Genomic DNA, 14,614 nt, shown 5'->3' on the forward strand with positions numbered 1-14,614 from the left:
TCTTTGCCTTGGTTACCGGTTGTCATGGTTTCAGGAGCCCCTGTAGGCTAAAAAACTGGAGGGATTAAAGACGGCCATTTTGGGGACAGCTGGGCCAGGTTGGTCCCTGTTGCCCCCTGTCCCGCTCCCAGTCACTCTGGGGGGAAGAGGGGTGGCATTGTGTGAGGATTAGAGCTTCCTGTGTGTCAGCTCATTACACGGGGTGGGGGGGTGGGGAGTACAGGGGTGAGGGGGGTGAGCAGAAAGAGTGAGGGAGAGAAATGAAAGAGAAAATGAAAGAGAGTGCGTATGAAAGAGCGTATGACACAGAGAGGGGAGGGATAGGCAGGCAGGGAGGGAGGGAGGTGGTGGCCTCTACAGCTGCACCCTCAATCACACTCATACAGGCTCTGATTATCCTTTTCACACATACACACACACAGTAGTGGGGAACTGAAACATATTAAAAGACATTGAGGGCAAAAAAAGGCAGAATTAGGAGACAGCTAGCCCAGCGTCCTAGACAAAGGACCCCCCGATATCCAGACACACCGAGAGCTGGAACAAACAAGCCAAAACTGACCAACAGCGTACATGCAAACAGAATACTTAAACAGATAAATGAATTCACAAAGACGGCTTAAACTGAACCCAGACACACACACACACACACACACAAAAACACAGACGAGCAACAAACAGGTCTCCTCTTCACATCGCCGTTGTTTTATTGATCTTTTATACATCACATGGGAGGCATGGTTTTGTCATTGCTACAAAAAAAAGGGTTTTACAAAGCATACAAATACTAAACTGGGCAAAGCAGGAGTGCAGACAATTTCTGCAGGAGCAGAAAACTCTCAAGTGCTTTGAGAGAGGAGAGCAGGGGGAAGAGGAGGGGGAATTATAACGGACAGGGCTCATCCTTGTTGTCGGTTTGACCCTGCAGACAGCTTCGACAACGAGAATAAACGTTTACAATCATCAGTATGAATAAGGTAATTTGCTGTTAGCAAATTTTTACAGCTATAAGTACAAGGACTGTTCACAAAGGTACTAACACAATCATCGCCATTATTATCATCATCATCATTACTAACGTGTTTGTTTAAGATGTTTCCACAGCACAGGACACAGTGCAACTCACAGTGCAACTCACAGTGCAACTCAGCACATCAGAAACATGCTTTCAGCAGCATGGCATTAAAACGAAAAAAAGGAAAAGAGCAAAGTAACAATAAAAAAAGGCATAAAACGTAACCGCAGCTCATATTTACAAACATCGGCCATTACAAATTGTTGGCCTGTTTTGGTATGGAGTTCATCTTGTAAAATGCTGCATTGTCCCTCTTCATTCAAATCAGCTTATACAAGCGCAAACAATTAATTCTCATTGTGACAATGTTGTGAAGTGTGTAAGATAAGGCCTCACTGTGGTCTTTGAAATACAAAAATACATAGCTAGAATACTACATTCACAAATCTCTTGTAATGTGACTAAAATACAAACTAGATTTATCTGCCTAATACAAAAGGTAAACATGGTTTAGAATTAACAACTCTAGAAATCAAATCTATTAAAAAAATACATTCCCTTGTCAGGACCCTTTTTTAAAGACGATACTAACTCTACACAGTAGTGTCCATAGGCTCGCCCGCCACACTAGAAACAACACTGATTGGTGGAGGATCTGTGCTGTCTCCTTTCTCAGGGGATTTAGCCAATCCCTGCTTTTCTTCCTGCTGTCCCGGGTTCTTATTGGCTGAATGTGAGCTGCGATTCTCCGCAATGTCGGTGTCATTGGTTTGAGCCTTGGAGGGGGTATTGGTCGATGCTCCAGGGTGAGTTTTCATATGACCCTGTTGAAGGGAGACACAACACAATAGTCAGTTACCCACAAGTTGACTTTAAATGTATAAATATCTTCTTATTACACCATCAAAATCCACAATATCTTCAACCCTTACCTTCAGTCCGCTACGGCTGGCATACGCCTTTCCACACTGGGAGCAGCTGTAGGGTTTGTCAGGGCGAGGAGGCTGTGCGTTCGGTGCTGGTGCTGGAACAGATGGCTCTGGGTCCTCTGAAGGCTTTTCTTGCACGCCGTAACCCTCCTCCATCGTAGAATCCTTCTCCGGCTCTGGATCTGACACCGGCAAAGGCTCACTCGGTGCGGTGGTCTCACTCTTGCCTTTGCTTTGGGCAGTATCTTTCTCTTGTGCCTCCTGTGGTGCACTGCCACAGGCCTCTTCTGCTTCGGGGATCGCTTTGGGGCTGGCAGGTGGGGTGAGTGCAGGTGAGGGGTTTGCAGCTGGGGGTTTGGGGTCAGGACTTGTGATGTTTTTTTCTGTGGAGCAGGCTTCGTCATTATTAACCCCCGTATGCGGCGTATCATTGTCTACTCCAGGCTTTGAAACACAGAGGGATAGAGGGGTGTCATCTGCCTCTGCGTCTCCATTCACTACAGCTAAGGGGGTTTTTAAAGGGCTGGTGCTGCCTGGGTCAGCGTGGGTCTCCTCCTCAGAGTACATGGAACCGTTCATGGGGCTACCATCAGCTAGGGCGTTGTTGTCTTTCAGACGCAGGGGGTCCTCGGCTCCCACTGAGGGGGGATTACGGGTCAGGGGTGGGCTAACACTGGGTGTTGAGCCCTCTGATTCCTCCGTCTTCACAGAGGTGGCATCAGCGGCTGTGGATTTCTTGGAAGTGGACCCTGAGTTGAGAGCATCAACTGTAGACTTGGATCTTGTCTTGACTTGGATCTCCTTTGTGGTTAAGGCCAGAGGAAGGAGTTGGGGGGCTTTAGATGGTGAGCTACTCTCACGCTCATCAAAGACAGCATTCTCCGTTTCCGCTGCGTCCTCAGGAGGCATGTCTTCGTCAGGCGGTATTTGCCCACCCAGGTGCAAGCGGATATGGTGCTGGAGAACCAAGGCGTTGGTGAACTTGCGTGGGCACAACGGGCAGGAGTTCAAGGCACGGGAGTTGGCTGGTCTTGCACGGTGAGTGGCCAGGTGGGCTCTGAGGCTGCCCTTCGTGGAGAAGGAACGACCACACAGCTTACAAGGGAACGGTCGCTCTCCCAGATGCGTGGCCTGATGCAAGCGCAGAGCTCTGGGGCAGCTGAGGACACGCAGACACACTCCACACTGATTAGCAGCCTGGGCGGTAGGCAGAGAAGGGGTCGTCATTAGTCCAGCAACGTTGGCACTTGGGCTCAGGCCGAGAGCAGCCAACATTTCCCTGCGATAGGCACTGGAGGTTGTAGACAGGTCGTGGCCATGTGTGTCGCCATGTGCTTCAGCAAGACTTTGTGAGGAGGTGGAGGAAGAAGAGGCACCTCCCTGTGGCTGTTTTCCAAGCTTCTGTACCAGGCGCTGTAACTTGGAGGTATCTGAGGTCTGGGTAGAGGTGGTGGGAGAGGATGAAGAGGGGGACGAGGTTGATGGTTTGGGGAAAGGTGGAAAGGGGAAGGGCAGCTGATGAGATGAGGTGAGGTGGGAGGCGGATGGGTGGCCTGGGGGCCGGAGAAGTGCAAGGTGGTGAGGGGAGGTACCGTCGGGGAAGAGAATCTTGGGGAGGTGGGCCAGTTGGGAGTATGGGGAGGTTGTATGGAGGGCGGAGTGAGGAGGTGTGTTTTCATCAAATCGCTGCTGTTTTGCTCCTTTGAACTGGCCGCCCATGGAGGAGGAAGACGAAGACGATGAGGGCAGTCCGGTGGCAGCAGCTGCAGCTGAGGCTCTGTTCAGCTGTAGCAGTGAATGGGCTGTGGACAGCAACGCCATGTCCACCGACGGGGGCAGAGGTAGAGAGGAAGGCGAGGGCCGAGCGGACGCACCAGACAGGAATCCTAAAGCCATGTTTTCCGTCATCCCAGGAATGCTTCCTTTCACTGCATTAAATGGCTCGTCATCATCAGCCCGCCGTTTTCTCCTTCTCTGGATGGGACTGGGAGCAATCTGTACTTGCTCTGACAGCGCCGGGGGCAGCAGGGAGAGGGACAGCTCTGGGTTCTGCTCTCTGTGTCGCAGGAAGTGAGCTTTGAGGTTCCCTCTGGTTGTAAAACGACTCAAGCAGACAGGACACTGGTAGGGCCTTTCACCTGTATGCGACCTCAGATGGATCTGGAGTGATGAGTCGCTGCTCAACACCTTCCCACAGAAACGGCACATATGTTGAGGGCGTCCCGATGACGAGGCAGAGCCCAGAGAGGAGCTGGGCTGGTGATCTTGGGAATGGCTGGTGATAGGAAGAGGAGGTGTCGGGAAACTGATGCCATTGCTATGACCAAACGAGGAGGTGTTGGATGATTTCTCGTGGAGGTAGCGTGGCGGTAGGCCCAACGACAAGGACAGAGGGTGTAGGGAGGCAACAGAGGAGCTGATAGTGGATGAAATAGATGAGGAAGAGGTAGAGGAAGATTGAGCTCTGCTGCCATTGATGTGTGAAGCACCTGATTTGGAGACGGATGGCTGGGGGAAGAGGGAAGATGGAAGGCCAGTCAAAAGCGATGCTGCGGTGGTTACCGGCGTGGCAGTGGAGGGGTGCGTTGGCGACGAAGATGCTGCTCCTGTAGACTTCTGGTTGCTGTCAGCGCCACAGGCCTGTGTGTTATTATCTTGGCCAAAGACGGCGCCTCCAAGCCGTAGAACGTGCCTACAGATCTCCTCTGTTATCTGCATCTGGTGGATTTGCCTCTGCTGTAAAACCCTCAGCTCCTCAAGGAGTACTGCCAGTGTCGGCGACACCTGGATCTGTCCCTGCTGCCCCGGAGAGCTTGAAGGCTGCTGGTGACCGGGGCTGGTGCTGTCACGGTGAGGCAGCACGCACTGAGAAGACGAGGAGGAGGAGGAAGAGGAGGAGGAGGTAGTGGTGGTGGCTGAGCTGCCCATCGGTGGGGAGGTCATGGTGGAGTGAGAGTTCCCTTGGTGGGACAGGCTATGGGAACCTGAGGTTTGACCCAGGGGAGGAGGCGAGTGAGTCTGGGACGACAGCGAGGGGTGAGGAAAGTCCGGGGAGAGGGAGGAGTGGGTGTTTGGGAGGGAGGTGGTGAAGGGGGCGATGTGGCTGGGCCAGTGGGGAGGAGGCGAGCTCTCGCTGGGTAAGGAGGGCGCGTGGAGCCCACCAGGGGATGGGCGAGGGGCCAGAGGCGGCTGGCAGTCTTGGAGAGAGGTGGGGGAAGAGGAGGAGGAGCCCGACGAAGTCACTTCTGAGCCAAGAGATGTAGATGGCGACTTCATGCCCAGGTGATCATCTGAGGATTGACAGAAAAAAGGAGAATTTTTTAAAACTTAAAATTGACTTTCTGTTTGTTTCTTTGCAGGGGCATTATTATGCAATATCCAGTCTCCAATATCAGACCAGATACATAGGTATGTAAATTCATTAAAACTTTCTACTTCAGTTACAGTCTGTTTATTTCATTGATTCCCCTTATTGTTTAGAAGTTCAGTTTGCATACCAAAAGATCCTGTTACGACTTCAAACAAAATGCCTGCTAGGAAATGGCCTTGAACAAGCAAATAAACAAGTGGAAGAAACTCTGCAGTCTATGAGTCTTTGTAATGTCTTGTCTCAATCTGTGCTCTCCGGAGCAAAACTCCTCAAACATCTTGCACACACAAAAAAGCTTACAGACCACCTTGCTGCTATGGCAACACATTTTAGAGGACAATGGGCATCACCAAGACAACCCATAACCCCTCTTAACCCACCCCCTCCCTACAGCAGTTACGTCTTTCATCTCCCTATTCACCCTTCCCCCCTTACGTCACAGTGGAGGTCAAGGGTCAGGCCACGCTAAGGGTTCTGGGCACTGTCCAGACACTCTGATTGGTCAACTAATCTGACCTCTGCTGCTCGGGGGTCAAATTCTTTCAGAATCTTGAGCACGGAGTGAGAAAGAGTAAAAAGAAAAAGAAGGGGGAGGGTAACAACAATGGAGAGACAAACTAACTATTCCCTCCTGGAGTGATATAGTGATGGAATGAAAGACTGTACCTCAGTGAAATTCCTTCCCTGTGTGACTTATAAACAAACCTGAACCTGCAGGAAACTCTAAAATAACTCCCAGGTGAAACTTTTCTTTTACCTGCAGAGAGTTTTAGGTACATGCACTTGAAGATATAACACAGAACAAGTGCGAGAACAATCTCCCTATCCCCCTGAATCTTTTCTTTCTCATCCATCGGAACCCCCCCCCCCAGCTGTGTAGGAGTATACAGTCAATAGGGTTGGGGGCGAGAAAGAGGGAGAAAGAAAGGGGGAGGGAAGTGTTGAGAAGGTGGAAAAATGGGGGTGCATGAGAGAGAAAGGCATGGACGAAGAGCAAAAGAAGAAGAGAATAGAAGGGTGGAAGATTAATCTTTACCAAAAAACACTGCCTTCCCTTCCCCCCACCCATGCACCTTATTGTTAACAAATAAGAGAGTGCTCTATACTAATCAAAGACCTCCAGCAGTCAGCGCTGAGCAGCCTGTTGGGTTTCCTAGAGGACGAACAGCACATGAAAATGGCCACAGATGTATGTTAGTTAATCCCACTCTATTCATTTCACAGGGACACGTTTATTGGCCCCGACCAAAGTGCCTAAGGCCTCCATTTAGTGGGGGCCCATTACAGTGAATGGCCGAGCAGTGAGGGGTTTCTTTAGTTGACAAACTTTTAGATTTTCAACTTCTTAAGTCTGTTAAATCAAGTTGTTGGAATGGAGCCATGCGTAAATAAACTGGTGAAAATGACAGAAAAAAACCCACAATAAATAGACCAAATAGAGCACATTAATTCACTGCGTCTAAACCCAAACTTTTTTTGTTGTTGCTTTTGTTAAGTTCTCTGAAGATTTTCCAGACTCTGAAAGTGAATGATGCAGGATAAGTTTGCAGGATGGTTGCGCCTCTTTCAAAGAAATTCAAGACAAAAACGCGTGCACACTCAGTAAAAGATGTTTACTCACCGTGAGATAGCAGCCTTGGGCCCCCCGGATCCGCGTTAACTAGATGCTGGGGTCGCTTCTGCTTCCGGCGTGACATGATTCACTGCGACTCAGACAGACAGGATGGAACGGAATGGAATGGAATGGAGCGTTCTTTTTGCGCACTTTGGAAGCGCTCCTGAAACCATCCAAGCATCTAAAGATGCAAAAAAGACGCGCAAGCCCTGTGGATGAAAAATCGCAATAAAAAAAAATGTGTAAGGTCACTTTTAAATGTAAAAAAAAGAGCGTCTTTTTATATGGAAAAAAGTTTTAAAAAAAATAGGAAATCCGCAGGTCTGCACCGTGTCATATGAAGCTGCAGTAGAGTGTGTGTGGCTGTTTCTCTAAAGTCTCTTCTCCCCCAAAAAACTTGTCCAATTTGCGCCCCTCCTCTCCCACTGCTGCCCTGCTGCATGCACATACAGGGAACACACACACACACTCTCTCTCACACACACACACACACACACACACAGAACCACTCCTTGTTCTTCAATGATATTTGCATTTCAATGGCGTGTAACACACAGCCTCCCTGGTTCTCTCTTTCTCTTTTCTCCCCCAGCTTTATTTTTTCTTTACACACTCAACGCAGCAGCTATAAACTTTCAATAAAAAAACATGACAATTATAGGTGTCAAAGCAGTTGGATTGCTTAAAAAAACAAATGTATTTATTCCACACATCTATTTTGCCAAAGAGATGTTCTTTTAATCATTCCTAGAAGAGAATAAAATCATCATGGGTCAAATTTTACAATTAATTACAATTACAATTAATTTTACAAGTGCAATTACCTCTGTTTACATTACATCTATTTTTATATTTTATACCTCTAGTGTAACTCTTCTGTTTGTAATTATTTATTACATCTACTTTTACCTGTTTTATTTTTTGCTTTATAACTGTGTGTGTTTTTAGCTGTTATATGTTTTATTTGCCTCGTTTAGTCTTGTCAAGTATTTGTTTTAAAGCACTGACCAGAAGTGGCAAACTGTGAATCTCGTTGTATTTAATACAATGACAATAAAGCTTTCTATTCTATTCTATTCTATTTAAGATGCAATAATATGTCTAAAAGAAGTCTTAACAGGTGACTCATCCATCAGGCCACATCTGTTTAGGGACCCTCAGGTGGATAAATAATGAAATCATAATACTTGACTTGCAGGTGGTTTCCATCAGCAATAGTCAAAAATCCATTCCTCCCAGTGGTGTTATTGTGCAGGATGAGGCGATATTTCTAAACCTTTGATTTCCATATAGGGCCAATTATCAGCAGTGAGTTGTGTGCAAGTGGGGCCACACAGCCATTCCACATGCATGCATGTATTTGGTGTGTTATCACCAAGCCTATAATACCCCCCCTAACTCCCACCCAACTCCCAAAAAGCATCTTACACTGGAGCTCTATTTAAAAGGCAGAGAATAGATGGGAATCTTTGACAATGGCGTGCTGGACACAGTTGAGTGAGCATCTCCCCTCTCTCACTATGAACCCCCGGATCCACTGCTGCACAGCACAATGCCCCTCTTTCACCCCCCGCCTTTACTCCTGTACCACGTGGAGAAATGGATAAAAGAGAGAGAGAGAGAGAGAGAGTGAGAGAGAGAGGAGGAGGGGGGGCCATATTTAAGTAGGTGTCTCACATTATACATATATCCACTCAGAGGCTTTGTAAGAAAATAAGGCATTATTTGATTTGTGGGGGGGGAAATAACTGCAATGTTTATCTAAAGGGTTATAGATTGGGCTTGTCATTAAAGTATCTCACTTCATCCAGCTTAGTCATCACCTGTAAAAATAAACAGAAATGATAATGTAAAGAGTCAGGTTGTATTTAAGATTCTTTACTTAAGTAAGTAGCAATACCACATAAGAATAAGAGGAATAAGTTGAATTCAATATTTCATTTAAACAATGCAAAAGTATACAGGCATATATATATATATATATATATATATATATATATATATTACAATGATAATTGGCATTGTATTTTACATGGTTGGAAGGCCTGTTTATTTACCTTCACAATGATATCCAACTTGTAAGGATCATGCATTTGTAGGATGAGCAGGCACAGCTGATTATGTGGGTAGCGCCCAAGAAAAAATTGCCAAAATGCATGATCCTTACAAGTTGGACATGATTGTGAAGGTAAATAAACAGGCTTTCCAACGATGTAAAATACAATGCCAATTAGCATTGTAACAACAGAGAAATAATCAACCAAACACAAGTTTCCAAACTTTTTTTTCCAAGTGTCTATATATATATATATATATATACACACACAGTATATTGTGTGTATATATACAGAAAAAAGACAACACAAACATATATAGACAATTGAAAAAACAAAAATAATCACATACATTTCATTATGCCAGAGTTTAGTTTATAAACATAATATTATTTTAATTTAATAATTTAAAGTTTAAGGAAAGTTTATTTGGTTCCTGACCATTTTTTCTTATGAATATCAATTTTCCAAAAATAATAAATAATTGTATGATATATACAGCATATTATTTAAAGTCTCATCTTGACTAAAATATAGCATTACATCAAACATATATATTTCTACATTAATCTTGAGTTTCTTCTCTAGAAAGTTGGCTGCATCCATGCAGTCACTCTTATAATCAAGGATCTAAATATTTTGAAATTTGACCCGTTGACATCTTGACTTGCAATCAGCCAATCAGATTACAGTATTCATTTAGCGTCACCTGTCGTCACCTGCGGAGTGAAGATCTAACTGGCTAACTGGTAGGTTGGTATCGTCGCTCTCTCGATAATTAACCGTAAATATCCCGTTAAGTTATCCGTTTAAGTTTAACAGAAACATATCATTTTAAAAGATAAAGTTCTTTTCTTCAAAAGAAGCCATTGAACAGAAAGTGGACGTAACAGTTTAAGCCTGAAAGCTCGTAATTTTACCTGATATAATGCTAACATTTAATGGCAGTTGATGTAACGTTAGCAGAAACTTAGCTCAAGGCCTATGAAAGGAGGATGGGACACACGTCATGGGGTGTGGGGTACGACGCATGCGCAGAGTGACTTTAGCCGCGGTCCTGCGTTGCAATTGGCTCAATTTCGAGTACAGACCAGATTGTACTGCGCATGCGTTGTATATCGTAGATATGACGTGTTGATCTAGCCCCCTTCTATAGGCCTTGACTTAGCTAAACCAAAGGCTAAACTACATAGGCTACTTCTTCATACAGCCAAGTTATGATTTGGAGTATTTAATATTTTAATATACAGCATTTATCTCATTGATAATTTAAAAAAAGATAAAAGAAGACAAAATTAAAATTGAGTGGACATTTTTTATTTTTTTTAATACTTTATTTTTTCCCTTTTTTTAAGGTTGTTTTCATATGTGCAGTTTACAGTTCTTAATTACAATAGTTTTATAAACCAATTTTTTAAGTAGATGAGCTTATAGACAAACTCATTAAGTAAACTACAGAAAACAACTTCAACATTCAAAATTTAAATAAAATTAAAATAATAATAATTATATATTTTATAATATAATATATAATAATTATAATTTATAATAATATATAAAATAATAATGATAAAAAGAAAGAATAGAGTTAAAAAAACAAAAACATAAAAAAATAATAATACAAAAATACAAGAGTAATAATAAATCAAATCAACAAATAAGTTGATAGAAAATAAAAGGATGGGAGCGCAAATATATAGTATTATCATTGACATGGGCACACACATGAATCCTCCTTAATGTCAGGTCACCTCCAAGCATATGTATATGTGCATGCGTGTTTACCCATGTAACTATATTTTTCCTTCTGTTAGACTCCATCTCTTCTCAAAAACATCCTCCGTATTCCTTAATTTTTTGAATTCCCTTTGCTATAACTTTTACTTCTTGAATTACACTTTTCCATTTTATAAAATCTGGGGGTTTAGTTTTTTTTCCACCCTTTTGTTATTTGCTTCAGTGCTGTGATTCTGAGTATTCTAAATAAGTAACGTTCATCTTTACCGAGACCAATTGGAGGTTTCCTGAATATGATATGCTGGAGTGGACATTTTTTAAAGGATTAAAGAAGACTGAGAGGCAGAATTAGCCCAGTAACATTATGTATGCTTCATTTGTTGCTTTGATAAGATCAGGAGCCAAAATATTGCTTTACTCCAAGAAAAATAATGGGGAAGGAAAAACTCTAGCAATACATAAAATAGCAAAAGTCAATCAATATTCACACACAAACATTACCATACGCATCCTGTGACTATGTACACAGTGAACAGTCTTTTATATTGCTTGTTGTGTTGTTAATGTATATGCTGTTTGTAGTATTGTCCACCTGTCCAGGGACTCGGGATGAAAATGAGCGTTTAGCTATATCTCTGTATAATGCATCAGATTTAAAGTATTGAAGTTTATGTTTTTTTTATATGTGCTCCTTGTCAAATATACTTGTAAAGAAATAAAAAACTAGAAATTGTTACCCCAAACCTGGTGATTTTGAGTTGGCAAAGTTCACCAAATAGGACCCCGATGTCTTGAAACCACCTATAATTTGAAACCACATGATTTGCCTCTTTCGTTTTATTTGCTTTACCTTGATATGGTTAAGGTCTTTGAAACTCAAAATGTATTGTAATTGCTGTATAGAAGCTTCAATTAATGACTTGCCTATTGCCCTGATCTCCATTACTAAACTGTTACTGTACTTTCCACAGCCGTGGCCATGTCTCTCTGCGACGACACACTCCTATGCAACTTCCCAAAGTGTCGGACCAAGCTGAGCGGTTTCGCCTGGGTCACAGCCTGCTCCCATGTTTTCTGTGATCAGCACGGGTCCGGTGAGTTCAGCCGCTCCCCCGCCATCTGCCCGGCCTGCTCCTCTGCCCTGTCTGGGAAGCTGGACATTGTGAGGACGGAGCTTTCTCCCTCTGAGGAGTACAAAGCCATGGTGCTGGCAGGTCTGCGACCAGATATAGTTCTGGACATCAGTGCCCGTGCTCTGGCCTTCTGGAGCTATCAGGTCAAATATCTTTCTGTTTCTATGTACAGTATATCTTGAAATGTCTGTCTCTGTCAGTCTGGTTGTCTTCTCCTTTCCTGTAAAACACCCAACCTGTCAGTCTCTTTGTAAACAGGCCCATCAGGAGCACATGTATCAAGAGTACAGTCTGTCACGGACCGAGGCACAGCTGAAGCAGATGGAGAAGGTGTTGACCCAGCAGAACCAGAGCAGAGAGCTGGAGCTCACCGGCATGAGGGGAGAAATCAACTCCCTGAAGAAAGTAAACCACCATTGTTAAACTCAAGTGCAGATTAATAACTTCACATTTGAAATTGACTCCAAAGCATGCCCTCTGACCTGCTAAGAAATACTGTTGCCATACTGTGTTACAACCCACTCTTTCTTGACCGTAGATGATGATGAAATAGAAATATAGTTACAGCTTGATTTAGAAAATAAGAAGAAACCTTTAAGTTCAGAAGAATACATACAAATGTAAAACTTCCCATTTCCTTCAGGTGATGGAGGAGTATAAAAGGAAGTGCAGCGAGGTGTCCGAGAGGCTGATGGAGAGGAACAGGCAGTACCAGAAACTACAGGGGCTGTACGACTCTCTGAGGCTTCGCAACATGGTGGTGGGTATGGGTGAAAGAGAGATGCTGCCACAACCAGGACATCACAACTTCAACACTGGTAAGAACAATTACAATTTAGATTAATGTTTTTACAAGTTTTTTTTTTACAATAGATGCTTGGTCTTTTTGTGCAGGAGATAAATTGATATTTCGCAGTGAGAGAGCTGGATGTAGATTGTAAGAGTTTATGAATGATCAGGCCACAAGTTCCGTCCTTCCATAGACACCAACAATTTGAAAGTGTTGAATCATGGGTAGTAAGTATAATATATCTAGAGCTGCAAAGATTAATAGATTAATCAATTAGTTTTCAACTATTAAATTAATCTCCAACTATTTCGATAATCGGTTTGAGTCATTTTTCAAGAAGCAGCTTCTTAAATGTGAATATTTCCTGGTTTCTTTACTCCTCTATGACAGTAAACTGAATATCTTTGAGTTGTGGACAAAACAAGACATTTGAGAACATCATCTCTGGCTTTTGGAACCACTAATCATCATTTTTCACTATTTTATAGAAAAAACAATATTGGTGCTGAGACGATTAGTTGATGGAAACATATTTGCCAACAATTTTGGTCAGTTAATCATTTAAATAATTTATTAAGCACAAATGTCAAACATTTGTTGGTAAGCGTAAGTCGAGTATTTTTGCATTTTGGACTGTTGGTCGAACAAAACAAGCAATATGTGGACGTCACCTTGGGTTCTGAGAAGCTGTAAAGGGTATTTTTTTTCATAATTTTCTGACATTTTATAGATTAAATGAAAAAAAAATGAATAATATCAGTAATGACAATAATCATTAGTTGCAGTCCAAAACAATGTTTGTCAGGAAAAGAAATAAACTTTTATTATATCAGTTGTCACATTGTGTCCACACTGATTAATGAGAAGAGGAAGGAAGCAGAGAGAATGATGCTAAATGGCACAAAGGAAGACACAGCTGTAGGTGTTTTGTCACAAAGTGGTCATCAAGAAAAGAACAGTAGGAGTAATGAGCCGATTGTTGATGTAAGGGAATTTTACTCAGTATAACAATGAGAGACATCCGTCAACCCCGTGTGTCACCCAGGGGTGGCTCGGCCGGGGACTCCCCAGAGAAGCCCTCAGTTCCTCTCCGTGGGCCAAGATGGGGAGAGCAGGTTCTTCTCCTGCCTCGAGGCGGACGGAGCCAAGAACTTCTTTCAGTTCAGCTCCCCTACCAGGGAGAGAAGCCGGCCCTTCATGAAGAAGCACTGAGACAGCAACAGGTTTCATAATGACTGTAGCGCATTCACTTAATTTATTTATGTATGTTAACAAAGTGTTCAAGTTCAAAGTATTAATTTAGTTGGCGGTGTTTGCCCTGAGTGCATTTTTGTATTTATTGTAATTCTGAACTAAACTAGGCATGAAATCCAATGTTCAACTTTCAGTCCTGGTCTCTACCTAAGCATTTGTGTTAAGAAGTACTTGACAAGACAATGTAAATACAACATAAACTGTTTACAAAGAGCACTGCCTTACAGTCTTCTCTGCAAATGTAGGTTGTGCCAGTTTTACTAAAAATAGGATGGTAAAAACTTCTGGTCAAAAACAGACAAATGTAAGGAATTAATATAATCAAGAGGACTCTACCGTGTTCATGTCAGTATTTTCATGTGTGATTAATATCTGAAAAGTATCAAGTTTAAGGGATTAGTCTAACATTAACCTAAGTAAAGACAATTGATGGCTTGTTTTGGTCCAAAAATGTTTTTAAAAAAAAGCTCTACATTGGTATTTATAGAAACTAAAAATCGAATCATACAGTATCCTTTACTGATACTGAGCTTCGACCGTTGCCATGGTAATAGAACTCCAAATCAGTATTTGAGTGCTTCGTTTGTTTTTTATATAAATCAAAAATAAAATAAAGTATGTAATAATAATGTATAAATTCCAAAATAGCCCATGAAATAAGGAATAATCCCACAACATTATTCATATTCAACATTAATCATTATGACATTATGCCAG

The 14,614-nt window shown here is 42.9% G+C and overlaps 2 protein-coding genes across 2 annotated transcripts; one reads left to right on the forward strand and one right to left on the reverse strand.

Annotated features, from left to right (window-relative positions):
- Positions 1-684: 684 nt before the first annotated feature.
- On the reverse strand, positions 685-7,812 carry si:ch211-212k18.5 (sal-like protein 2). Its single transcript, XM_037758725.1, has 3 exons — positions 6,936-7,812; positions 1,948-5,234; positions 685-1,839 (listed from the first exon to the last, which is right to left on the reverse strand). Exons 1-3 carry the CDS (start codon positions 7,009-7,011, stop codon positions 1,609-1,611), a joined length of 3,594 nt encoding a protein of 1,197 aa, XP_037614653.1. The 5' UTR covers positions 7,012-7,812; the 3' UTR covers positions 685-1,608.
- Positions 7,813-9,715: 1,903 nt separating this feature from the next.
- LOC119481478 (E3 ubiquitin-protein ligase CCNB1IP1) lies at positions 9,716-14,111 on the forward strand. Its single transcript, XM_037758436.1, has 5 exons — positions 9,716-9,732; positions 11,692-11,996; positions 12,112-12,258; positions 12,497-12,671; positions 13,689-14,111. The coding sequence occupies exons 2-5, from the start codon at positions 11,700-11,702 to the stop codon at positions 13,853-13,855; spliced, it is 786 nt and encodes a 261-aa protein (XP_037614364.1). The 5' UTR covers positions 9,716-9,732; positions 11,692-11,699; the 3' UTR covers positions 13,856-14,111.
- The last annotated feature ends 503 nt before the right edge of the window (positions 14,112-14,614 follow it).

This window comes from Sebastes umbrosus, chromosome 22, assembly GCF_015220745.1.
Source record: "Sebastes umbrosus isolate fSebUmb1 chromosome 22, fSebUmb1.pri, whole genome shotgun sequence".
NCBI lineage: Eukaryota > Metazoa > Chordata > Actinopteri > Perciformes > Sebastidae > Sebastes > Sebastes umbrosus.

Coding starts and splice junctions, on each gene's coding strand:
- si:ch211-212k18.5 (XM_037758725.1), bottom strand. CDS start 7,011: ATGTCACGCCGGAAGCAGAAGCGACCCCAGCATCTAGTTAACGCGGAT. Junction 5,235..6,935: donor CCCAAGGCTGCTATCTCACG/GTGAGTAAACAT, acceptor GTCAATCCTCAG/ATGATCACCTGGGCATGAAG. Junction 1,840..1,947: donor CCAGCCGTAGCGGACTGAAG/GTAAGGGTTGAA, acceptor TCCCTTCAACAG/GGTCATATGAAAACTCACCC.
- LOC119481478 (XM_037758436.1), top strand. CDS start 11,700: ATGTCTCTCTGCGACGACACACTCCTATGCAACTTCCCAAAGTGTCGG. Junction 11,997..12,111: donor TGGCCTTCTGGAGCTATCAG/GTCAAATATCTT, acceptor CTTTGTAAACAG/GCCCATCAGGAGCACATGTA. Junction 12,672..13,688: donor ACATCACAACTTCAACACTG/GTAAGAACAATT, acceptor TGTGTCACCCAG/GGGTGGCTCGGCCGGGGACT.